Below are 25,897 nucleotides of genomic sequence, written 5' to 3' on the forward strand. Positions count from 1 at the left end.
ATAATATGCAACAGTCATTAATAATACTTTATAAATAACATGTATACTTCTAAATACGAATTGCCATTCTTGCTAAAAAATAGGAGTTCTCTTATATGCAAAAATATATAATAGATTATTGTGTAAATAAATGAATAAATCAATATGATCAAAGATTAATTTTAAAATCTTAATTTAGAAGTATTACATTGCATACATTGTTAAATATGTAGCCATGTTAGTACAAGTATACAATGATGTAATATATAACTTAATATAGGTATATTAATATACATGACATGCATAGTTCTTAACATATGAAATATCATAGCCATTAGTATAATACATTAGTTGTAATTATATTTTAATATAATATTGTCATATTCATATTGTATCATTATTACTCTAATATAAATTACCACATTAAGAATAACTTATATTATATCGTATTAATAATGTAATTGTTATATTGTCATATTCATATTGTATCATTATTACTCTAATATAGATTACCACATCAAGAATAACTTATATTATATCGTATTAATAATGTAATTGTTATATTTCGTATTTACATACTAATTAACAATCTCTCTCTCTCTCTCCTCACAATGTTTAATTGTGTGTTAACCAATAGTTAATATATTTAATAGATACCCACATACATAAATATTGCATATATATTAAGAACATAATAATATGTTCTTAGTAACTTTATTAGCATGAACAATGTAATATTAATATTATGTTGGCAATGCTTAATCATACCATGTAATTATTGCAAGCTTCAAAGTGTGTAGTAATTGCCCAATCTAGGTACTCTCCCATTACTTCATTTCAAGCATATGTATGAGGGTGTTTTGATATTGAATTGAGGCTTAAGGGAAAATTAAATAAAAATTTATGTAGGATTTTGGAGGACGGACTTACTTAGGTTCAATTTAAAATAAATATATTCTACACACAATGTGGATATCTTAACCTAAAATTATTGGAATTGTGATACCACATTTCTTACCATTTAGGGCCTGGTTGTGCATAGGTGACACGGGGGTAAGGAGGCCCCACTTCCCCCACTCCTCACATGGTCACACTTTGTGTGAATAGGGGGAGTGGATTTTCCTTAACCCTCTAATTCCCCTGCTAGCCTTTGGGAAAAGGGGAGTTGTAATATGTTACCCTTGCCAATGAGTCAAATTTGAACATGGATGCCTCACTTATGATTTTTTTGCGTACCCATTAGAAAACTCCTCCTAGAGTGAGTGGGTGCAACTATAGTGCACGTGTTATTAAAGAAACACCCCCTTAACCCTATTATATTTGTGTGTGGCAAGGCTCTGAGGTTTTGTTCAAGTTCTTTTAAGTCAACACATTTCTCAATATCTAGGCGTTAGGATAAAAAATGAGTGGGGGGAGACCACACTCTGCCAAGGTGGGATCCTGCTTAAGTAAGATTTTTTAATAGCCTAGGATAGTTGCATGTGATAATAAAGGCATGTAAGATACTTACGGATTCTCTAATGATAACATCATCGATCAATTACTAATCTCCCATTTCGTGGAATCAGACACGCAAAAGAAAAAAACGGAGAAACCTGAAGGATTGAGCCGCGAGGGGGATTTGCTCGCGTAACGCATACGTGTAACGCGATACGTAGGACGGGAGGCAAAGTCAGGACTCAGCCACATAGGATGAAGAAAACCTTTTAAAAGGCGCACACTGCCACGTCGGCGGACTGTGAGCTGCGTCCCAGGCTTCTCTCTCCCTCTCTCTCTCTCTCGCGCGCGCGCGCGCGCGCACATTCTCTCGTCGAATGTGCTTTTCGCACAATTCTTCCTCGATTCTCTGCTGGCTTGTCCTCCCGAGCCCCAGCCATAGTCTTCTCCATTTCTTCTTGCACCTTCGCCTCTTACCTAAGACAATACATTATTTCCTGATTCGATCTTTTCCCTTCCCACCGAAACCCTAATATCTCTGCTTCTTTCCGCATTCCGGATCTGCTGCTCGCATGGCGCCTCGAGAACGAATCGACCACTCTCAGCAACAGCCAGGCCCGCCAAATGGCCTCACTCGACGGCGTTCCCTCTCTCCTCCCAAAGTAAGCACTACCGATTTCTCTCTTCTCTGCAGTGATCTGGTAAATCGCGCACATATGCTTCCTTGATCTGCAATGATCTAGAAAGGGGAGACTTTTGAAATACATTCTGTGCGTGGTCCTGCGTCTACATGCATCTCATTGTGCAGCCCGACGTTGTCTGAGTTAAGGAAATACAAAAAGATGTCATTGTATGGATGATACTTCCGAGTCTTAAAGTTTGATACAGCTGGTCTCCATAGCAGACCTCGAGGCTCGATGGGTGGCATTTGCGGCAATGCTCTTTTGCCGACAACACTGTTGCAGTTGCACCTGAGCGACACTGATGATTATCAAAGCGAGTTTGGCTTTTTTGCCTCCCTGGATAAACTTCTCTCACGTCTAAGTTTGGGGAACGCAGAAATCTTGTCATTGTTATGGACGCTCTTAAGATCGCCTGCAGTTTTAAAGTTTTACACGGATTGGAGGGACTTCTGAATGTCTGATCTATAGCTTTTTAAAACTTTTGAAAAGGTTTTCAACCTCCTTCAAATTGCGAAGGGTTTTATTTGGAAATTGTAATTTATCTTACTGCAAAGCTCGGATACAGGTGACCACTGCTCATAGTTGCAGTAGAGTTTTTTCACCTAGCTCACTGTCGCACAGGAGTAATGGTGATGAAAGTTAAGTTGTGGCGAGTGGCCCTGCCCTCTCTCTCCTTTTGAGTAGCTGAACTGCTCCTTGGACCAGGTTGTTTTAAAGACAAAGACAGTGCTGAAGAAGCATGCAGTGAGAATGGCGAAAAGAGCAGATGAGCACGAGCAGTTTATTAACAAGGTACACAGGTAGTCTTGAGCTGGCACTAAATGGGAGTCTGGAAGATGATTACTGTTGATAGTAACTGTTCTGATTTTTTGACTTTGCAGATCATGTATTCACTTGGTGTGCTTGGATTTGGCACATTCTGTTTCCTTCTTGGTTCAAGTACGTCGAAGCCTCTTTATTGTGTCTGTAATGTCAGGAACTTAAGTTTTTATTGCTAAGTCAATTTGGTTTCTTGGCACTGTCCTCAAGCGTGTGATGAAGGCTTATATACCTGTACAGGACCTCAAGACATCCCCTCCTTGTATTGCCTTTTCTTTATTGTTGTGGCCCCACTACGATGGATCTACTATCGCTTCAAGAAATGGCACTACTATTTACTGGTATTGCTACAGCTCCATTTTGAGACATCATCATGATTGATTTCAAAGTTTTCTATTTCTGTTTTCTTAAGAGTGTCGGAAATGATGGAGTTTTGAGTTTACTTATTTCTTCATATTTCCAGTTGAGTGAGCTTCAATGTCATCTCCATTGTGACACGGGGATTGCACAAATGCTATTTATCCTTTAGGAGAGAGGAGGTTCTTGGCACATGGCCTTACTCACAAGCAAGTTAGCAACCAAGTTGGGTCTAATAGAAGTTAGTGGATAAATATTATGCGAAGGTTGATCAAGTTGGGTTTGATAGGAGCTAGTGGCTAAATGTTATCCAAAGGCTGATCAAAGTATTTTCATATGCCCTTAGCTAGCTTTCACCGACCCACCCTTCGAGTTTGGATAGATGGAGTGAAAATGAAACTTTGATAGAATGAAAATTGAAGGCATAATGAAGTATGGGTCCAAGGATGAACTCTCATTCTTCGAGCTATATTAGACTAAATCTAGAGTTGGAAGAGAAGTTGTGGCTAATTATGTTAGAAAGGAAGAAAATATATTAACTTCATGTGGAGGCCAAAATTGATTTGAAGGACAAAATCAAGTACATCAATCATTGTTTGTACATTCCACATTGTAAGCCAATTAGGCATAATCAATTGGAAACTAAAAGTGGGAGAAAAAGTGAATAGTAAGCTGATCATTGTCAGATAGGGGGTACAATATTTTAAAAGTTCCACCCAAATATTTTTAGATGGTCGCTTTCTTTTTGCTGTGGAGGTTTGGAACATTGTAGGAGGATTTGTCTTTTCTAGATTGTTCATTTTCCCTGTCTTTGGGTTTCATGTGCTTTAGTCAATTCTTGTTTCTTGTTCTTGAGTTGGATGGGTATGAGCTCATCTACCATCCATGTGTTGGTTCCTTGCAAGGATCTAGTCTGTTTTATTACTTCCTATAACTCATAAGTGTCAGAGTGCAGCAAATGCAGTAGCTAATGAACATGATTGAAAGACAATAAACATGAGAGAAGAGGGAGAGAGAAAAGAGTCAGAAGAATACAGAAATCCGTAGTCAATGAATGCTGAAAAAAAGAAAGCAAGTATGGGGTAGGCGGAAGATACAATGTTTAAAGGGTGGCATTTTCCCTTATGATGCATCAAGAGGAGGAGGGAATGGAGGGTAGGTAGATGGTGGAATGGAGAATAAGAAATTTTTAAGAGTGGAGATGGAAGATTCAACCCCTAGTGTGCTTTGATGTCGAAATTTTTTCGTAGGATGTGGTTTGCTTGGGGAAGTTTGGTCTAGTCATGTCTATCTTTTGGTTTTCTTCCTGATATTTGTCTTCATGGTGGATTGTATGGGGTTTGTAGGAACTCTCTTTTTTCTTTGTTTTTGTGTGTTTGGGTTTTATCTCATGTAGTTTGAATGGCATCTTTCTCCACTCCATTGATAGTGGTTCAATATGTCCCGCTACCGGTCCATTACTATTTCCTCCTTTTGAAAGTTGATTGTCTTTGTTGGGTTGGCCTTCGTTAGTTTGTTGTCCTCAAGTTTTCGCTTGTAGATGCCAAACTTTACTATTCCTTCTTGGCATCTTATAAGGAATATTTTGGCTTGGTGTATGGTTGCAAATTTTGCTTATCTTTTGTTAACATCACCGAGGCATTGTTCTTATCCCTTTTTGCTTCCTTTGTGCCTAGTGGTAACCAATTACTAACATTAGAGGAGATTCTTGCCCTTTTACAGAAGGAAACTTCAATACCCTCGGTACTTAAACAAAGTTGTTAATAGTTCAAGGATGTCAGTGGCCCATATCTCTTCTCTTGTATAGAAGCAATTGTGTCAATTTCTACAGGACTGTTTTTTGTTAGGCAAGCGTGCATCCAAGTGCCTGTTCAAAGAATTATTCACTATATTTGTCAAGATACTTGAAGGTGTCAAGTTTAATTCGGTAGCGTTTCTTTTGGCTAAAATGGACCAGCACTTCCAATGTGTCAAGAAAGGTTAGCTTAGCAATGTGTCATACGGAGTCTTTCTTCAGAAGGTTATTACTCTTGCACCTCCTCTTGGTGGAGTGCTAGTATTTGATCTTACGTATCTTTCAAGGCCATCTCCATCTCTTGTTTTCTCTCCTCCAATGTAGCCAAAATTCGATTTTGAAGATGTGCCTTCTACTAAGTTCCCTTGGAAAAACATTTACGCACAAGGGGTCTCTCCAGTCTTGTTCTAGATTTTCTTGTATAGGAATCTGTTCCTAATGTTTCTAGCAGCTCTCTTTTGTCATTTCTTTTGTGTATAAATCTATTTGCCACCCAAAGGGAAGATCAAATAGATTCGTAGATCCCTTTCTCCTTGCAAACAATGTTTTCTAGACCCATGCTTTCACAGTTGGTTTTTAGTGTCTAGTTTACTTTGGAAACCTCAATCACTTTTTGTCTTCAGTCCATATATACAAGTGTTCACACCTCTTTGCAAGACAAAGTGGACTCCCTAACCAGCCAACTTAGCAAAGCTTTGGAGGATCTGGCCTCTAAGAAAGCTACCTTGAACGACATCCATAAATAGATGATTGCACCTACAACTTTAATGGATTTACAAAAAACCACCATTAAAGAGGTGGAAATAAAGATTAGTACTCGAAAGGAGGAGTATGTGTCAGGAAATAAAGAGAAAAATTATGCTCTCCAGGAGATGATAGCATTAGCTAATAAGCTTGGTACATGTGAGGGTCAGATACATCACTCTCAAGAAACTGTGGAGTCACAATAGAAGCTTGTTGAAGAACTCCACAGTAAAGTAGCTACCCTTTTTGTTCCTTCTTTAGCTCTTGTGGTATCTTTTGTGCTATCTTCTAAAGTGGAGCTTGACCAGTTACAACAAAAGGCTAAGATTTGAGTGGAAGTGGAATGTAATTCAAGATTTTGGAATGAGGATGTGAGTACGTGTGAACGTGGAGAAGATTGTGGTGGGATGGAAGGGAGTTGAGAAGTGTAGTTTACTTGCCCAAATGAAACAAATAGTAGAGACATACTTGATGAAGGGTAATTGCTTTGAGAGCCTCCTCTATCAAAGTTAACATATTGGAAATTGTTTGGATTTTGCACAAGAGGAAACAAGATAGGGTTTTGGCTTATACGACTTAAAAGGATTATACGAACTTGAGATAAGGCTTGGTTGAGATAAAGGAGATGGATCGCTAGACGCACCAATCGGTAGATGGAGTAGTAGCATTTGTTGGAGGAGTGTAAATTGAACTATATGTGATATGCAAGTACTCAAAACTCTTCATCTATAAGATGACCAAAACAAGAAGAAGATGATAAAGGTGAAGGTGTGTCCATCTCCTCCTCGAGACCATAATGCCTTCTGAGAGCCTCCAACGATGGAGAAGCCTAATAGGGCGTCATAGGATTCCAAGAAGGTGCACGAGACATTATGAGTTAGAATCGAGTTGTGTGGAAGTCTTGTACAAACGCTAGCTTGCACAATCACTGTAAGATACTCTTTAGAAGAGCATCGCCTTTGATACAATGTGAAGATATGCTAGGGTTTGCTCCGAGAAAACACATGTACGATTGAGACTAAAACACAAAGACTCAAACATAGACAAGCAAAACTCAAATCCTAAATACAAAACGCAAATTGCAAAAACTCAAAACTCAAACATAGAGAGAAGAAACTCTGAAGTGAATGAATGTTGTAAATAAACATAAGAGTGTATAGAATGCCCAAGGGCAGAGCAATGCAGTGTCAGAGAGTGACGTCTATCAAAGATAGATCCCAAGTGTTATGACCACACCAATTGTAGTATCGGAGTGCGGGAAACATGAAACACTTATCATTAGGGTATCAGGGAATTAAGGTGACAAAACAGAAGAGGTGTTTGCTAATGTAGATGGCTTGTTGGACAACAAAAATGCAGGTATTGTAGTAGTTGCTTGGTGGGAGAGATGGTAGTAGCTTGCCGCCTTGCACTTGATGTTGAAAATGCAAGTTGATGGCTGATGGTTGAAATCTGCATGGTAGAGTGAGAAACTTGCAAAAAAGGATTAATGCTGAATGGTGGGTAGCTTGTCTATTTATAGATGTTGAAGGTGTCTCAAAAAATTAGGGTTTTGGGGGACCACTAAAACTCTCTTGAACCACGCACCAAATTTATGTTTTTCTTTAATTAAGCATGTTTTGAGGTGGTTTAAAAATGCTAATCAGCTAGAAAGTGTGTTTTAGCTCAACACTTAGGTCCATAATACCTTGAAAGCTTGCATCAAGTTAAATTGACATTGTAAATGGAATGACTTGCACTAAAACAAGGACAACCCCCTGTAACTTTATGCATGGTGGGATTGCGTGTTAGGGCTTTCTTTTCTTATCCTCAAGGAGTTTTACTTGTTGGAGGTGATGAAAACTCATAATCAACTTCAAAACACTAAAAACATGGCCTTTTCTCCTTCACCAATAGCAAAAATCTTAAAAAAAAAAAACAACTTTACTCCTTTGTGCTTCACTTGTTCACCTCAGCCTTCGAAGGGTGAAAAGGCAAACTTTTGTCACAAAAATTCCTTCTGATCAAGTTTGCCCACGATCAATTAGCCCTTCTACATTGCCTTGATACCATGTCAGAGTGCAGCAAATGCAGAAGCATATGAACAAGATCGAAAGACAATGAACACGAAAGAAGAGGGAGAGAGAAAAGAGACGGAAGAATGCATAAATTTGCATTATCAATGAATGTTGAAATGAAGAAGGCAGATATATAAACGGGTTAACAAAGTATCTCCTTAAGCCGATCTCTCCCTTCACTATCTAAAGACACAAGTGATGAAGGTAGGTTGCCACTAGGCATTGAATAGGAAGAAAAGAAACTATAAAATAATGCAAAGTGTCAACAACATTGATTGAGCAACATTTAAATTGTTGATTGTTGCCATAAATAATAAAATACTTAGCAATTGGCCTCTTGCTTGCCATGTGGCATTGTTGTTTGCTTGACTAGTGTTTGGCTTGCTTGATAAATGGTGATTGCATTTGGTGATTGTAGGAAATGTCCAAAATTGATAAGAAAAATGCATAACTCTACTAAGGAGAATTGATTGCACTAACTGTACCTTGAGAATGTTAGTCTAGGGGATGACTAATCACTAATAGTAAGAGCTTTAAAATTTTTTTGCAAGTAAAAATGTGGCTAAATATGTTACTCAGAAGGTTGATTACAACGGAGTGCTCATACTTAACAGACTAGTTGGAGCTGATGCAAATCACAAATACATCATGTATACAAGCCTCTCAAGGAGGTTTGGGGGGATGGGAGCAAGAAGCCATGGAGGGGGGGGGGGTGTATTGCCATTTGGGGCTGCTTGCTTGCATCATGAAGAATAGGTCTTGGCAGTCCCAGGTGTGCAGAAAGTGAAAACAGAGCTCTTGACGAGTTGGAGACTTGCCTTGCACCTGGTCCCACTAGCCGTGAAGGGAGTGGATGGTGGAAGTCCAAAGCTCTGCCAAAGTCGCATGTAGTGAAAGGCACTCCCCGCCAAAAACCTCCTAACAACGCGCCTTCTAGATGTGCCATCCTCTCTACGATCTCATATACCTCTGAGCGGTATGTTGCGGGCTCCTATACTTCGGTGGTTGGGTAAAGCCTCCAAGCCGACCACTGCACAAGATCCAACCTCAATGATGAAAATCATGTCCTGCATCCCGACCTCATACAAAAATGACAGCCCTGGTTGATTGCTCGTCGGCAGAAAGCCCCCTACAAGACACATCCAAGATTGGGTGCCGTTGCCACACGGTGGAGAATGTGGCAGGCTCCTCTCTACACGAGTTGTACTGCCTCGCATGACCAAAGGCAATGCTTTGGAGTTTCCAAGTGCTGTTGTGGGCAGGATTTACACCCTCCATCTTGCTGCATTTGGGCCAGCCAACTCCCAACTGCCAGATCTCCATGTGCCAAGAGCTTTAATTACAACATTGAGTTCCATTACAAAGATAGAGGGTAGCTAAATTCCATTAGAAGATACATGTATTTCTAGGAAAGTGGGGTATTGGACTTCTTGGTGACTTTCATCTTTATAGATTCCGCATTGGGTTGAGGATGTAGTTTACCTTCGAGTGGACATTGAGGCGAGGGGGTGTTAATTATGCTCAATGCTTTTCTCTTGTATGGTGCCACCAACAATCCATGGTGCTTTAAGAAGAAGCCATGAGTGATCCTGGACATTGATTGGGTCCTGACTTGTATGTTAGATTAGATTTATGTGATTGGATGGTAGAAAGGTGACCTTTGTGGATCTAGCCTTTGGGTTAGATGGATCAGTTATGGTGGCCTTAACTTGAGGCTCAATGTATCAAGCTATGGGATGTGGGAGTTATTGTGAGAAATGGTGCAGCAATGGAAGCATAGACAAGTGCTGAAATAAATTGTTGAACACAAGACATAAGAGAAGGGAAATAGAAGAACATTGCAAAAAAAGAAAACTCAAAGATGCGCTCAGGAAATGGAATCCATATACCAAATATGAGAATGATGCGTACAATAGTGAGTCACTGGTTGTGTGGGCACCAGCATTGATCCCTCTCTCCAAGAACTACACGTGTGGTGGTGAAGACCAAATGAGGAGGAGAAGCCACAAGCTAAATAGGACAAAAACATGGGACCACAGTAAATGTTAGTGGGCCAGCATTAATGCTGGCTGATTGGCAGTAATAAATGCCAATCTGCACGGAAACTGCCATAGAAAAATGCCTAAAATACGGACTAAAATACCCAATCTATTTGGCATGTATAGATTCACACATGAGCTAACAAACACTTTGCTAACAATTATTAGGGAATTAGGGAATTCTATTTTGTGGTTTAAGGGGTGTGGAAGTGGCCCTTGGTTAGGGGTCCTTAGAGGGGCCAATAGTCCTCCCAATGGCTGTTTGGGAGTAGTATCCTTGGCCCAATGGTGAAGGGAATGTTTCTTGGAATATATCTTGGCCGATTAGAAAAGGTTAATAACGTGGTTTGATAGGTTGACTAGACTATAGAAAAGGTTCATAATGTGGTTTGATAGGTAGACTAGACTATCTTTTCAGGCTATAAAAGGAAGATCTCTCTAAAGCCATTATAAATCTATCTTTTATCGAGTCAGAGTTCTTTCAACTAGTCTTAAGCTCTTTACCTATCATATGTATGGATCGTCATTTAAGCTTCACAGTGGAAGTGCATGAGCGGATAGAGTTATCTTTGTATTACTTTGTGTGGAATTAAATAAGTTTTTGTTTTTCTCATATTTGTTGTGTGTTCTCTACTCCTAGCTCAAATTATGTTCATTGTGATGTGATGTGTAGTTTTTACTTAAGACCCAAGGAAATCTATTCTTCACTTCTCAAAAGGTTGGCGTGCTATTACAAGTGTAAGCTCCATTTTGTCATTCCTTACTAGCATCTTCGTGCATTGACATTCATTTTAGTGTTGCATAAACTTAGTTGTATCATGAAAGAGAGTGAGCCATCACATTTAAGATTGTTGAATCTTGTGAGCAATAGAGTCTTTGTTGAAATTACCTTACTTCTATATGCATTTCAACAATAAATTTCATGCATCTCATGCTCATCGATGCATCATCGACTCCCATGGCAAAGGCTTTGTTGCTTGTGGGGGGACCAAAGGTATCTAGAGATTGATTGTCGCAACGAATATTTTTAATACTGTATTACTATTGACACCTAGCGGGAAAGTGGTCAAGGTGAGTAGATCCCCAAGGGGTTTCCCTTTTCCCGTTGGGGTTATACATTGCCCAAAAAGGTTGCAAGGTCAGCGCAAGGGGTTATAGAGGTGGGTTAGGGTTAGGGTCAAGTGTAGGGTGAGGTTGGAAGCAAAAGGTATGATAAAGCTAGGGCGGGGCAAGAATGTAGTTGAAGGCATAGGCAGAGTAGAGGACAAAGGGTGGAGGTGAAAGGATTGAGGGCAGAGTTAAAAAAACAAAAAGTGGAGGCGATGGGTTGGAGATAGGAGAAAGGGTGAGGGTGGAATTGTTTAGTTAGAGGGTGGGGCGGGAGTGTTTAGGTAAAAGGCAAGGGTGAATGGGTTGGGGAAAGGTGAGGGAGGAGGGTGTGAAGATATGCTAGGTTTTGCATTGAGGAAACATAGCATGTATGTCCAAGAATGAAACACAAAGAGTTTGACAGAGACAAGCAAAACTCAAACATATAGACATCGAGAGAAGAAACTTTGAAGTGAATGAATGCTGTAAATGAATGTAAGAGTATATAGTATGCCTAAGGACAGAGCAATGTAGTGTCGGAGAGTGACGCCCATTGAAGACGAATCCCAAGTGCTGTGACCACCGGTTGGAGTGTCAGAGTGTGGGAAACACCAAACCTTGATCACCAGAGTGTTAGGGAACTAAGGCGACAACAGGAGAGGTGTTTGATGATGTAGATGGCTTGTAGCCTTGTTGGATAGCAAAAAACGTCGGTACTATAGCAATTGTTTGGTGGAAGAGATGCCATTAGCTTGTGGCTTGGCACCAAATGCTTGAAACAGAGGTTGATCAGGTGCTATGATGATGCAGCAGATGGAGACCTCCAAACAAGATGGCAATGGCTGAAAATCGGCCGCCTAGGGTTGGATAGTGATGGGTTGTAGTCAGTGATGATCGGATAGCAGATGGTAGGTGACCGATGGTTGAAATCTGCATAGTAGAGCGAGAAAACTGCACAAAAGGATAAGGTTGAATGGTGATAACTTGTCTATTCATAGATGTTGAAGGGTATTCCAAAAAATTAGGGTTTTGGGAGACCACTGAAACTCTCTTGAACCCCACACCAAATATGCGTTTCTCATTAATTAAGTAGATTGATAATATTGACCCCAAGGTATTCTACCTCAAAGCAGCCATGGCATCAGACAAAGGGTGCAAATTGGTTGCCTAATGGTCTACCAGGACTACAGAGGCGATGGTTATCTTACCAAGGGAGTCCAAGTAGTCACCCTAGAGAGGACAAGGTATTGGTCAAAGGCTACTCGTTTGTTGCCTGGTGGCCTACCAAAGTCCTTTAAAGGTGATAAAACCACATTGAACTTTTTGTTTATTTGTTTTTTTTTTTGGTGTAAAGTTAATTTTAGGGGTGTTGGTTGATTAAGTAATAGTAACCTAGAAGATGGGAGTAGGGATGTTACACCCAATACATTGCAAAACACTACAAGCTTACCCAACCACCCGAGGATGTTGATGATGAGGGAAAAATGATGAAGTATCATGTGAAGAATGGTGGTGTAATTCACCGGTGGAAACAACTTAGGATCTGTCCAGTGGTGCTTTGCACAATGGGATGCGTCGTAAAGCAAACAATGTATATAGTTAAATATAGTAATATACGAAAGATGATATGCTTATCTATGCAAGTATGAATTCTCTTCTATATGAGAAAAAAATCAAAAAGTGGCACGAGATCTTAAATTTTGAATTAGAACCTGGTAAAAGCTTTTTAACAATAAACAAAAATGGTACAATATGCATCAAAGCACATTGAAGATTGATACATCTTTATGTTTCTAGGAAGCGAGCTAGAGGAAAACTTGTTAAAGACAATGGTAAAGATGGAAACTTTCAATGACATGGTGAGGAGCATTAAAACCAGCCTAGCAAAAGTTGCAAAGTGTGATAAATGAAATAAGAGAACGATATGCACAGTGGGATTTGCATTTTGGAAGATGAATCGAGCAAAAGCCACAAATTTTGGGCACCTTTGAAAGTGTGTAGAGATTGGACCTTTGGCTCAGATCGGAATGGAGATAGTTGATGCATGTGCCATCAAAGATGACAGCTTAGATGGTTGAGCGAACATCTTAGGTGACAGAATTGATGGCAGCAGGGAGGCAATTGGCAGGAGCTGGTGGTGGTACGTTAGGCAAGCAATGCAAATAGCATAGGGCAAGGCATTGTTGGCGTTGGAGGAGATGGCGGATCAGATGATTGTTGCAGGTGGGGTAGTAGGCGGCTCTTTCTAGGGCGTAGGTGTTGCAAGTGTTGACTCAACGCTATCGAGTGGAGTTGCAATGCTTCAGATAGGTGCAGTGCAAGCGTCGCGTTAGGTAGGGCAAGTGGTGGGTGGCATTGGGCGGCCATAGGATAGCATCGACGATAGCATAGCGGGTGAACTTAGTGGGCAACAATGTTGATGGTGCATGAAATGGAGGAGATATCGGAGGTAGCAGGAGCAAACAACTGGTGGTTGTGGTAGCATTGGGTCAAAAATAATTTTATTAATGGAACTACCATTTCTATTGCTAGCATTAATAAAATAATTTTCGAATAAAATTTCAAAAGATATACCTAGAACTTCAAGAGTATTTATCGAAGTCTTGGAAGTAGACTTCACCTTTTTGTTTTGGGGCATTCATGATTATTGCGAAAGTGACTCGTCTCATGGTAAGCGAAGCAACAAGCCTTGTTGTGAGTGACCTTGTGCTTATTGTTCTTTTTCTTATGCAACTTTGAATATTGCTCACGAGTTGTTGCCAAGGCAGCTCACTTCTTTGACTTAAAGATCAAGGCAGCTTGATGAGAATTTTGAGTCGATTGGTATTCCTACTTGCAATTGAAACGTTATTAATTTTTTGATTGGTATTCCTACTTGCAATTGAAACGTTATTAATTTTTTTTTGCATACTTGTAGATGTCCTTGTGCGAATGAAGGGGATTGTGGAGCATCTCATTTTGGTAGTTCGGTGGCAATCCAGAAATGTATCACATATAGAGTAGTGCTCGTGGATCGTCCAAGGCCTTGGTTTTATGCAACAAAATTTTAATTTTCTATGAGTGTGCATTCAAGCTTTTCTTTCCCATATCAAGCATAAATAATCTTCAAAAATTTTCAATCTGATTCTCAATCACAAAATGCTTCTAAGAAACAGATTGAAAATCAGTCCACATCATTGGCTTAGGGCGTAGGCTTGCCCACTAAGCCTCCCTCTCCTCCCAAAAAAAAACCCAACAATAATATGATTTGTATCTGAGTGATGTGTTGGGCGTCATGGAGCTGATACAAATCAAAATACGCCATCCATTTGGCTTGCCATAAATCAATGTTCGTCTCATCACATTTCTTCTTTTTCCCTTTAAAGGGATTAGGTTGGAATTGAGGAGACAACACCCTCATGATTGTGAGTACGAATGGAAAATGGGAAGTGCAGTGCTCGGCTAACTATTGTTGTATTTCTTTTACTTGAGCTTGGAGAATCGCCACTAGAGACCAATCTCCTTAGATTTGAAATAAGGAGAAGCTTTGAGATGTTGCTTGTGTGTGTGTTCAGGTTCATGCCCATCCTCTTATGTGTTGAGCTTGGAGATTTGCCACTAGAGACGAATCTTCTCATATTTGAAATAAGAAGAGGCTTTGAGATGCTGCTCATGCATGTGTTTGGGTTCCGGAGAAGTAGGACAGGCATCCTTTGTGTGTTGAGATTTAGTGGAAACGGTGTTTCAGGACCAAAACGTTTCTGTTTCAGGCAAGCCCAAAATGCCATTTCGGGCAACTATGATGTTTGCTAGTTAGATGAGGTAATATATCATCATTTTTTGTTTCGATGATGATTGATGGACCAACAATCAGTGAGTGTATTGGAGTTTCAATCTCTGCATATTGATATTAGCTGTGTAAATTGCTTTCCTTAGTGTTAAAAACCTTGTACAGCAGAGAGAAATCATCACTTGTGTCATCATTGATAAGGTTATTCTCGCTCATCCATTTGTAGTCTCTAGAATTGTTTTCCAATTTGAAAGTATAAATTTTGCTATATTTGTAACAGTAGTGCTGCTTAAGTATTAATATTGAGTGCTTATGGATTTGGAATATGAGTTTAAACTAGACAGGTAATGCTAATTATACATTGATTGATCTTAGTAATCACCCTAGTAAATGCTATACAAACAATGTTGATTGTCAAAAACAAAAGTATTACATACTGGCACATACAAGGTATAGTCAATTAAAAAGAGTGTACAGAATACTATGTGGGAAATATTTTGTGTGCTATTGGGTGAATGCTCCTGCTATGATCTGACATGCAGAAGTTAATCAAATTCAAGTGGAATAAGGTGCAGCGGTTTTTCCAGTGGATTGAACAGTCTAACTTGTGCACAAATTGGTTCTCACAAATTTTAGCTATTTTTCTTTTGGAAAACACTAGCCTCATGTCTCGCTACTAGGCATATGGCCTGAAGAGTCAGAACCTTTTTCACATATGTCAAAGATCCAAGTTGTGCTTTAGTGGTGTAAAACTTCAGAGGCTGCTTGCTCATACTTTTTGTTTTTGTTTTTCCAACAGGATTTTTGCTATTTTGCGAATGCTATCTTCATGATTATGCTACTGTTTTTCCCAAACAATGAGAAATTGTTTATGATTTGCTTCTCATTTTCTGAGGTATTGACTCTTACATAATGGTTAAAATGACACCAGGTAATCACATTGGAGGTGCACCATTTCTAACATGCATTGTATGTTGTAGGGTCCTTTGGCATGGGCTTTGATTGTTTGGAGATGTAGTCTTGTCTTCAGCTCCTTTGACAAAATTGTGAGCGTATTAATTCATTTACTTCCAGGTTTGATAATGATCTCAACATGTCTCAATTCTCATTGGAGCTTGCTTGTTTGATGCATTACACTGAGGACACATGGATTCTTTTGGTTGTGTTTCTTTGCTGTATTGCCGGTCAAACACATGCTCAAGGGAGTGTAAAGATGACTGAAGTTAAGTGGCAGTTTTTTCTATATCCAAGGTAGCATGGCCTGACTCAAATGTTACCTAACCTACAGATCATGTCACAATGGGATGACGAGAGTGGTGTTGTGAGGCTTAAGCTTGTTGCTCTTTCCTATCATGCACTGTCCAACTGATTTGCAAACATTGTACTCATTATTTGGTTCCACCACGGGGAGCGGTAGAATAAGCTGGTATCCTTGCAACTACATGAATATGTGCCAGACAATTCATTTGCCATGCCTGCTTGTAGAACATTGGCCAGTTAAACTTGGTTTCTAAATGTTAGACATTGCCAATCATACCAAGTGTGAGCTTCCATGTCTAGATGGTGAGGCTATGCATGCCACTTTCTGCAGTCTGTAAAGCAGGTAACGTCACCTGAGCTCGAAGATGAGAAAAGCTAGGTATGGAAATATATAGACTGCCTTAATGATACCCTCAATATCAAGCTTCTTGATGATGATTCAATTCCTTAAGAGTACCTGTCTTTTTCTGCCTAGAAAACTAGAGGAAGCCACATGTACTGTGAGAATAACAAGTGGAATTGAGGGTGATTTTTGTTGGGATTGTGAACTGCCCCTAGCTCTGATTTCTTTTATTTCTTGCTTTAAGTGTAATATGTGCGCGCAGGTATTCAGTGTCTCTTTAACTCCAGCATACACAGGTGGACATTTGTAAGCACACATGCACTGTCTTGTACTGCATACAAAAGGGGTTGCAAAACTAAATTCAGAAAGCAGATGCATGCTGTTATTGTTGAAAGGGAAAGAATACCCTTATTCCAGTAGGCTAACTGGTAAATGTGGTGATGTGATCAATGATTAGCATCTCTCTTGATTATGCTTTTGATTTGAACACTATATTCTGGGTTACTTCATTTGCATTAGGGACCGTATTTTTCATAATACGTTGGTGGGATCCTGCCACTTTCCCTCGTCACTCAGCTGATGCGACTGGGCCTTGGCCTGCATGGCCAGCAGTAAACAGTTTATCTGCTGAATGGACCTGGTTGTTCTTTGTTCCACTGCTGGCTTACTGCATTTGGCAAGCACTGTATTTTCTAATTGTAGAAGGGCTCCGCCGTCAGCGATTGTTAAATGATCCAGAAGTCATGACGTCTTACAGGTTCGTGGATAAACTCTGCATTTTGTAAACATGAAATTTTCCTGGTCTTGTATTGTAATTTCCTGTCCTGTGTTGAGAGTTCTAAAGTTGCTATATATTGAACCAATGAGAGGTCTCTTCTGAAAGCTGCAATATTTCATAACACTTGATTGTCTTCAAATAGATTATAATAATGCTGTCCTAGTCTCAGTATTGCTTTAACTTGCATATGTTTCATCAATGACAGGGAACTGAAACGGAAAGCGGAACGAGCCAACAACATATGGTGGAGATTGAGCGGGCTTTTGGGTCCTGAGAGGCGTGTTATCATGTATGCTGTCATTCAAGCCCTCTTTACAGTTGCAACACTGGCTTTGACTGTCCTCCTTTTCAAATCATACCGATTGCACACAGTATTTGAGGTGTTTAAGTTGTCAGCCACAGTTTGGAATGGTGGCAATTATATCTTTGAAGTCATGCCACGGCAGGCTGTTGCCAAAATCAAGAAAAAAGAAGCCAAATCCTCAGAAACAAATGGGTTGTCGGAGAATGGAAATCTTATGAGATCTCAAAGCAACGGAATCCATGAGATAGGCAAGGTTGATGCAGTTGTAGCTCTGGCAGAGGTTGGTTTGACAGAATCAGATGGATCAGGTGTTTGTAACTCTTGTAGAAGACCAAGTGTTGAGGACATGGCTGAATCCTCAGTGTTGCTTGATGGTGTAAAGTCCAGCACGGATAATAGTTGAACTGATGGCGCACAGTGCAGGTTAGGTGATTTTAACAGAGACCTACTTGTTGCCAGGTACTGGCAGATGGAACTCTGCTAAAGTAGGAACCGAACAGGTCACAAGCTAGAGTCAGAACAACGGGGGGCCTTGGCAAAGCTGAAGTGCTTTTTGAAAGGAATCTCTTACTTGTATTCATTTGATGAACAGCTCTATGGTAGGCTGGCTTCAATTTTGTGGAGTCGGCTTGTAAATACTACACTTCTGATGTACATGGGAATGAATTCACCGATCCTACATTGCCCAGCTCTTTTCATCTCGAAAGAAGTAAACCAAGCTTTTCTAGCAAAACAGCTTTGTACTTTAATCCACTCTACTTGTAGCTGTAGCTTTGTACAGATGACTTTATAGCTATACTTTTGATGACTGTTAAAAGGTTTGCACCCCTGAACATTTGGAAGGAGAGTAATCAGAAGCACAAGGTATATCAAGAATTGCCATGCATAAACAATTTGTACACGTTAGAAGCACCTGGAGAATGAGAAGCAAGCGCCAAGCGTGCGTGCGCGTGCAACCTCATAATGGGTTTTTCTTGTACGTGCGCTCTGTTGAGATTTCGTCAGCAATCAAGATGCCAGGTGCACTCAGACATTTCATGGATTCTTTCGAGAAGCAGCTTATTGATTTTGGGTTTTGCTTGATTCGTATACTTGGATGTTGTTCTGGAGCTGCGGAAACTAACATTAAGTTGAACTTCGAACAGATCACTGATTTAGGGATTGCGGCAGTTAGGCCGTTACACAGTAGTCTGGTCAAGACGTTTGAAAAGTAGTTAGGGCGTCAAAACGTTTCAACTTGTCAAACGACCAATCAAATCATCATCATTATTTGAATGCTTGAAGAATCCCTAAATTGTATTTAAAAGGTCAAAAAGGCTTTTTTTAAAGGGGGTCGGGGGGACGGTGGTAACAAGCAAGGTTTTTGCCAGGAAGCATAATCCAAGGCGCTATTCTGGTGAAACTTCAACGGCTGGAGATGGCGAAATACGGGGCTGATTGTAGCTTTAGAGATTGAAGACAACAATCTTAAGATGTGGGGTAGCCAGCATTGATCTTCTTCTTTACCCCCTAAGTTTTGCCGATTTCATATTGGTCTATTCGTATGCTTCTTTGCCAGCTTATCCTGGTCTTTTTGAGTTTGCAAAACAAAGTTGATTCTGAAATTATTACCACAATAGCGGACTCAGTCAATTCCAAACGATGGGGGAAGGTCCTCCTCCACAAGATTTAGCACAATCGTAGCTTTGCAATGGAATACATGTAGTATGGTTTTTGCCTCAATAAGGCATCTTGAAAACTAATGAAATATTTAGTAAGCATTATTAACCACATTATCTAGTAGACAATCTCAAAACAGGTTGTGGAGCTTGGATTTCTTGTTTTAGTATCATGGTTTTAGGCCATTGGAGCATTAGTTGGTGTAGGCTAGTTCAGGAGGCTCTTCTAGAAATATCACCTTATGTATTTCAATGACATAATTAAGTTGATATATTTTCTCCTCATAGAAAACATCTAGGTTGATATATTTTCTTCTCATAGAAAACATCATGGTTGTGAATGATCTTTCGAGCTTGCAGATCCTATAAGCGATAGCATATCTCATTTTCATTTCCATAACCAAGAAATACATGTTTCACGAACTCAGGATTTAACTTATTGTGCTTATCCTTGGGAACATAGTAGAAAGTCTCACAACCAAATATACATAAATGAGCATTTGAAGGTTTTTTAGACTCTCTCTTTTCCAACTTGATTGTTAAGAGCAGTGCATGGGGATGAATCAATCAAATGTATGGCATTAGTAATTGCCATAGTCCAAAAGTGTTGTAGTAAGCTTGCATGGCTAAGCACGTTATAGACTCGCTCTTCTATTATCATATTCGTGTGCTTAGCTATATTATTTTGGGATGGTGTGTTTAGGGTGGTCAATTGACACTTAATATCCCTGACACGTAATAGTCCTCTTATCACAAAATTGCTCAAAGGCTTTAGATACACTCTCCCCCACTGTCAAATCGTAGGCATTTTAGCTTATATTCAGATTGGTTCTCAATAAAAGGAAGCCAATGTTGAAACGTAGCCGATACTTTTGATTTTTGCCTTGTGAGATGTACGCAAACCTTATGTGAGTAAGCATTAATGAGAGGAACTAATTACTTCACATTACTTAATGAATTGTAGGATATATGACCACAAACGTTAGAATAAATAAGATTTAGAGGCTCACCCATGCGCGTAATACCGAACTTTTTATGTGAACTATGGATTTGATTGTCATAAAGATTGATTACGAGAATCAAAACATTTATAGTCAAGGGATGGAAGATATTGTAAATAGGTAAGCATTGTCATTTTCTTTCATGATGTATCCAAGATGATGATGCCCTAATGATACATGTGGTATTGGAGCCACTGTCAAAAACATGGTTTATAGACCCAGATACAAGCAAGGGATAAAGGGTGTCAAACTTGGCACCTTGTGCTAGAACAAGATTTCCATAGATGATCTTCTATGAGGAATCCCCAAAGGATGCAACATAATTTGCATCATTCAACTGTGCTGTAGAACATAAGCTTTTAGTTAAAGCTAGAATACGGCGTATAGGCATGAAATAAATTACAATTAAATATCTCCAATACCAACAACATTCAATGCCAAGGCATTATCCGATCTGACAAATTGTGTCATATTGTGATAAGAGTGGAACCACTCTTAATGAGGGGTAACATGAAATAAAGCCCTTGAATCAATCAATCAACATTAAGCATAGACAGATAAGGCATCGATCAATTGTGAAACATCAAGAGAAAAAGTTGCAAGTATATAATCATCATCAAAATCAATTTACATGATATTAATCTCTTCAATCTTGACCTTGGACTTGCTAGTGACAATGGTGGGATCATCATTTTTTTCTTACACTTTGCCTTTTCCCTTTCTCTTATGCTTGTCATCACACATTTTATATCAATGTGATTGAATATGACCTTGTCCACAATAATAAGCCAATGTGAACTTGCGGCCATGAGACTTAGTCCATGTGATTGAGACTGAGAGTTTTGATGGTCTTCCCCATGATGGTTATTACTGCTCCTACCATTATTACCTTTAATTGTCAAAGTAGGAGAGGTGCGGGAAGGATCGATATTCTTTCTATTAATCTCTTCATTCAATAGTGCACCATCTACATCTTTGAAATTTAGCCCATCAGCAGGCATATTTGCGTACATAGTAATATGGAATGTGTCCCATGATTTAGGCAATATAACTTGTAAGGACAATGGTGGAAGATTATCCTTAAAGTCAATCCCTTGTGAAGACAAGTGATTGAAAATAGAATTTCATCAATTAAGTGGGTGGACATGGAAGTCCCCTCTTTTATATGAAGGTTCATGAGTTGCTTCAATTAATATATTTAAGAGGCAAGGCTCTGCTCGTCATAGACATTACAAATCTTATTCCATAACTTCTAAGCGGTTTATCCTTTAAAGATAATATTATAGAAGACTTGCTTAGAGAGTGACAAAATGATTGTGGATTTACATAACTCATCTAGTTTAGCCCAATCCTCTGCAAGCATTCGAGCTTTGTATCCTGATGTCTCAATGGCTTAATATGCAATTTCTACACTCAAACTTCCCAAATTTGTGCATTCCAATAGCTATAGTTGGTGCCATCCAACTTGTCGATGTTGGAGTTAACATTGTCATTTGATCCACCAGCCATAATGCAATAAATGAAAGCACAGTCCAAGACAAATAGACAGTTGTAAATGCCAACAATATAGTCCAAAATCATAGCCAATATAGTGTCTAATAGAGGAGAAGTTGCAAAGAGTAGGGTTGTGCACTAATTGTTAGTAAATGATGGTCAAGTAATAGCATCTGCCCTCATAGATGATGTATAAACCTACAATTATTGCATGCTGAAATTATTACAGTAGTAAAACCAAAGCTAGGTGTGAGCAAGCAATTGATAGAATCTGATATGCAACTGCCATGTATACCTTGCAAGAAGTGGGGTATGTATGAACCACTAGCAGTCATTGAGCATACAACTTGTACGGAGAATGATCAAACTCAATGTGTCAGAGTAGGATACATTCGATGGGCATAACTGTCATGTATATAGTAGGTCTCAAATATAAGGGAAGAGAATTGTTAGATACACAATAGATTAAGCAAGTGTAAAGAAGCTGAATACATAGCAAAGTAGGATGAATACATCATTGACAACACACTGATAGTGATAGGTGTTGGCTCAAAGCATGAATCAAATTAGCCTGCTAGGCAACAATTGCAGTCAAAGAGTATCCGAAGAGCATAGACATAACTCAATGGAGTCCCACAGTCTTATTGAAGTAAGATCAAGCTCAATTACGAATATCCAAAGCTCTATCTAATATCTAAAAGTGATGAAAGCTCCCATTGGAAGGAAGAGTGAATGCTAGATGAGCAAACAAAGCTCAATACATCATGGGTATAGCATCCAAGCATCTAAAATACATGTGGTAGACATTGTAGAGCAATACATATGGCCAGTCTTTAAATTTGTAAGTTGAATCATTGAAGCAACTAGAGCATATAACCAAATCTTCAAGACATCAAATGTCACTCAAAGGCAAAGCTCAAATGTCCCCATAAACACAACACGGATGCTAGGCATCGAGATATCCAAGTAGTATACTTGTTTATAGCATCAAATGGCAATGAGCATTAAGTGTCCCTAATAAATGGCTAGTTGCATTGTTTAGTACAACAATATAAACTCGGTGTAGCTTGAGGTATTTTATCTCAAATCTTGTAGGGCCAATAGCATTGCAATGCATGACATAACATCCTCCAAGTGTTGCGGTATCAAATGGGTATCAATAGGCACATTCAATATTTCCAAATCTGAGAGAAGAAATTGTCACAAGTCTGTAATAGCAGGTCTATTTGAATATTTAGATTTCTAATAGCTAAGGTAATGGAGCTCCATGCCAAAACATATGCCAAAGATGCTGTGGAGTTTGTCAAGTGAGTTGTCCAAGTTCTAAGAGCCATATGAGTTGCTAGTTGCCACTGTGAAGTAGGGAAGAAGCCTTAAAAGAACAAGTGCAGATACTACACTAGTTACTAATGTAATGGTTGTTGATTATTGCCACAAAGGAGCACTCAATGAGGGCTCAAATAGTTCTTTACAGTGCTAGAAAAGTGGCCAATGCTTGTCCAATGATTGCCAAGTAGTGTAAGTAGCAAATGAACTACTCAAGTATGTTGAATACTCGAGAATGTGGTTTGTTGAAAATGCTATTGTGTTTCTAAACCAAATGGAAACTATGGAGCCTCAAGTAAGGATCAATCAAGCCTAAGGAAGCCTTGACACAAGTGAAAGAAGGCCAAGAAGATGAGGAGCATCAATGGTTACCTCTTCAAGTTGAAGCTATGGATGCCATGCTGTAGGTATTTGTCATGAGTTGAGAAGAATGCCGAGGAAAATCTTGAGGGCAATGGCTCTAATACTAGTTGAAGTAGCGAAGCTTTTTAATACGGTAGGTTAGTCAGGTTGCCTTGGCTGCCTTCATAGCTTGTAAAAGGGAATCTATGATGATCTATCTTTAGTCTTTGTGCTATAGATTTTTTGTTGTTATATAAAATAACTATAAATTTATTGATATGTATCTCCTACACTATATAGAAATACTAATTCAAATGTGAAGTATAGAAATTTGATTTTATATCTATAAAATTTTTTAATGGACAAGTTGATTGACAACTTTAAGATCAAAATCTGTTTAAAAAACAAGGTGATGAGAGCCTTGATGATGGATTGCTACTCTTCTATATAAACTAACTACATAGTCTTATGATACATAAAATTCTTGGTGCTTAGCCATATGCTAGTGTGAATATAAACAGCTTAAAAATATATATTTTTCCAACTACCTTTATCACAAAAGTAGTATAATTAAAAATATAATAAATATAATATTGTTTAAAAATCACATTTTGATTTTAATCTAAATTTAAAAAATGAGTACTTTTCCAATGCAAGTTTAGGGTCATTGTTTTTTGATCTTAGATTTAGTGTTTTTTCCTTAAGTCGTTATTTCAAGCTATTCCCTCTTTCTAGTGTTCATGGTTTATTTTTACGTATGGTTTGCAATTCCAAACATTGGATTAGCAACACTAAAAGTTGGATTCGCAAAGCCAAATATTGAATTAGTGCAACATTAAGATTAAAAGTTTTAGGTCGAGTAATGGCAATGTTCTAGTTTTTGTATTTTTCGTATGGCTTGCAGTCATTATTTCAAATAACATTGTATTTTCCATATGCCTTGTAGTCATTATTTCAATTAATTTCCTAATCTTCTTAGGAGAAACATGCAACTTATACAAAAAGGTTTGCAATTGTGTTTAATAAATTCAAATATGAATATATTACTTAGTATAGATGAATACATTTATGCATTAACTTGTTTATTTATTGTCAATAAGTAACTTTATTGTAGATATATTTCAAATATAATGTTGGACTTACCTGTACATATAACATTTACAATTACTTTTGATATAACATTTATTATCAAAATCAAATATAAATAAACAGTCAACATTTGCAACCATTTAGAATTTCCTTATAACTACTCTCTAAATCCTACATTTATAGTAGCTTCAAATAATGTATTGTGAATAACATCATTTACATAAACTCAATTATTAAGATTAGAGTTTTACCTAGATATTTTCAATATACATTTACTATTTTGAAAGGTCTTTATTTATTGTAGAATTGTGTTTTTAAGCTCATGCACTAACTTGATTTATATATGTGTTCAATAATATATACATTTTTCTTTCCAATTTCATTTTGGAAAGTTAACCATTTCATTGCCTTAAAAATATAAGTAATATACAAAACTTTCTTACTTCTTTGTAGAACACTATAAATAGTCTACCATGAAAGAAAGTTACTAAAGTTTATATTTCATTTAACACTTTCTTCCTTTATATTTATGCACACTCTATATCTATAACCATTTAGAATTTAGAATTGCCTCATAAATCCTCTCTAAATCCTAAATTTGTAGTAGCCTTAAATTATGTATTATCAAGAACATTGTTTACATAAATTCAATTTATAAGGCTAGAGCTTCACCTAAAGATTTCTAGTATACACTTACTATTTTTAAAGAGTGGGATAAATAAGGATTTAGCACAAGGAAAACACTCGGTCACACTGATAGTATATAAGATGCAAAGAGACACAATTAGGGCATTATTTGATCAAATAATCAAGTCTCTTCACCTTCCTTCCAGCTTTATGACTTTTTCTCTTTCTTTGTCTCTCATTCGCTAGTATTTCTCTCTCCTCTTCTCTCTCTCTCTCTCTCTCTCCTTTTTGCAGTCTTCTCTCTCCTCTCTTCTCCCTTCTCAGTCCTCTTTGTTATAGTTGGTACCAAATCCTAGTGCTTTGGATATTTCTTCCTACTTTTCCTTCAAAGGTAATTTTCTTTTCAAGTAGCAACCCCTATTTTACTCAGGTACATAGGGAGTACTATAGGCAAATGACAGTTTTCTTGAAGGAGGTGCAGAGCCATCGCAAGGGCTAGACACATATTTGGAGGTAACAAGGCAAATTTAGTAGGTTTTCACAAATTTTTATACATAGTTTAGATGTCTTTGGTCAAAATGGAGTCTCAAGAGTTAGGGAAGGCTTAAACCTCATATACATTTTTAGGAAGAAACCTCTCTCTCTCTCTCTCTCTCAAGCTTCCTCAAGCTACCACCATGAATCCTCTAGCCAAGAATTATCTCGGATCTCTCTCCCTTCCCTCCTAGGGCACAAAGGGCATTCTAGGCACCTTGGGCAAGGGATTGAATAGTTGGTTGATGGGTTTCCATGATATTTGAGCTCGACATAGCCCCTTGAAATTTGCAATGTAAATTTCACTGATTTTCTTAATCACTTCCAATAGCTTTACTATGACACACTCCTTCCTAGGGTCCTTCTCATGCAT

General features: G+C 38.5%; 1 protein-coding gene across 2 annotated transcripts; it reads left to right on the forward strand.

Moving 5' to 3' along the window:
* Positions 1–1,716: 1,716 nt before the first annotated feature.
* LOC148011016 (glycerophosphocholine acyltransferase 1-like) lies at positions 1,717–18,270 on the forward strand. Of its 2 annotated transcripts, XM_087672122.1 has the most exons (8): positions 1,717–2,078; positions 2,805–2,891; positions 2,981–3,038; positions 3,159–3,259; positions 15,568–15,663; positions 15,749–15,842; positions 16,891–17,128; positions 17,355–18,270. In XM_087672122.1, the coding sequence occupies exons 1-8, from the start codon at positions 1,989–1,991 to the stop codon at positions 17,854–17,856; spliced, it is 1,266 nt and encodes a 421-aa protein (XP_087528248.1). In that variant the 5' UTR covers positions 1,717–1,988; the 3' UTR covers positions 17,857–18,270. The 2 variants fall into 2 exon arrangements, with proteins under 2 accessions (XP_087528248.1, XP_087528249.1); XM_087672123.1 differs by lacking the exon at positions 15,568–15,663.
* The last annotated feature ends 7,627 nt before the right edge of the window (positions 18,271–25,897 follow it).

The sequence above is a fragment of the Lygodium microphyllum genome, chromosome 29 (genome assembly GCF_053477565.2).
Source record: "Lygodium microphyllum isolate KBCC chromosome 29, Lygodium_microphyllum_v1.1.10, whole genome shotgun sequence".
NCBI classification, from domain to species: domain Eukaryota; kingdom Viridiplantae; phylum Streptophyta; class Polypodiopsida; order Schizaeales; family Lygodiaceae; genus Lygodium; species Lygodium microphyllum.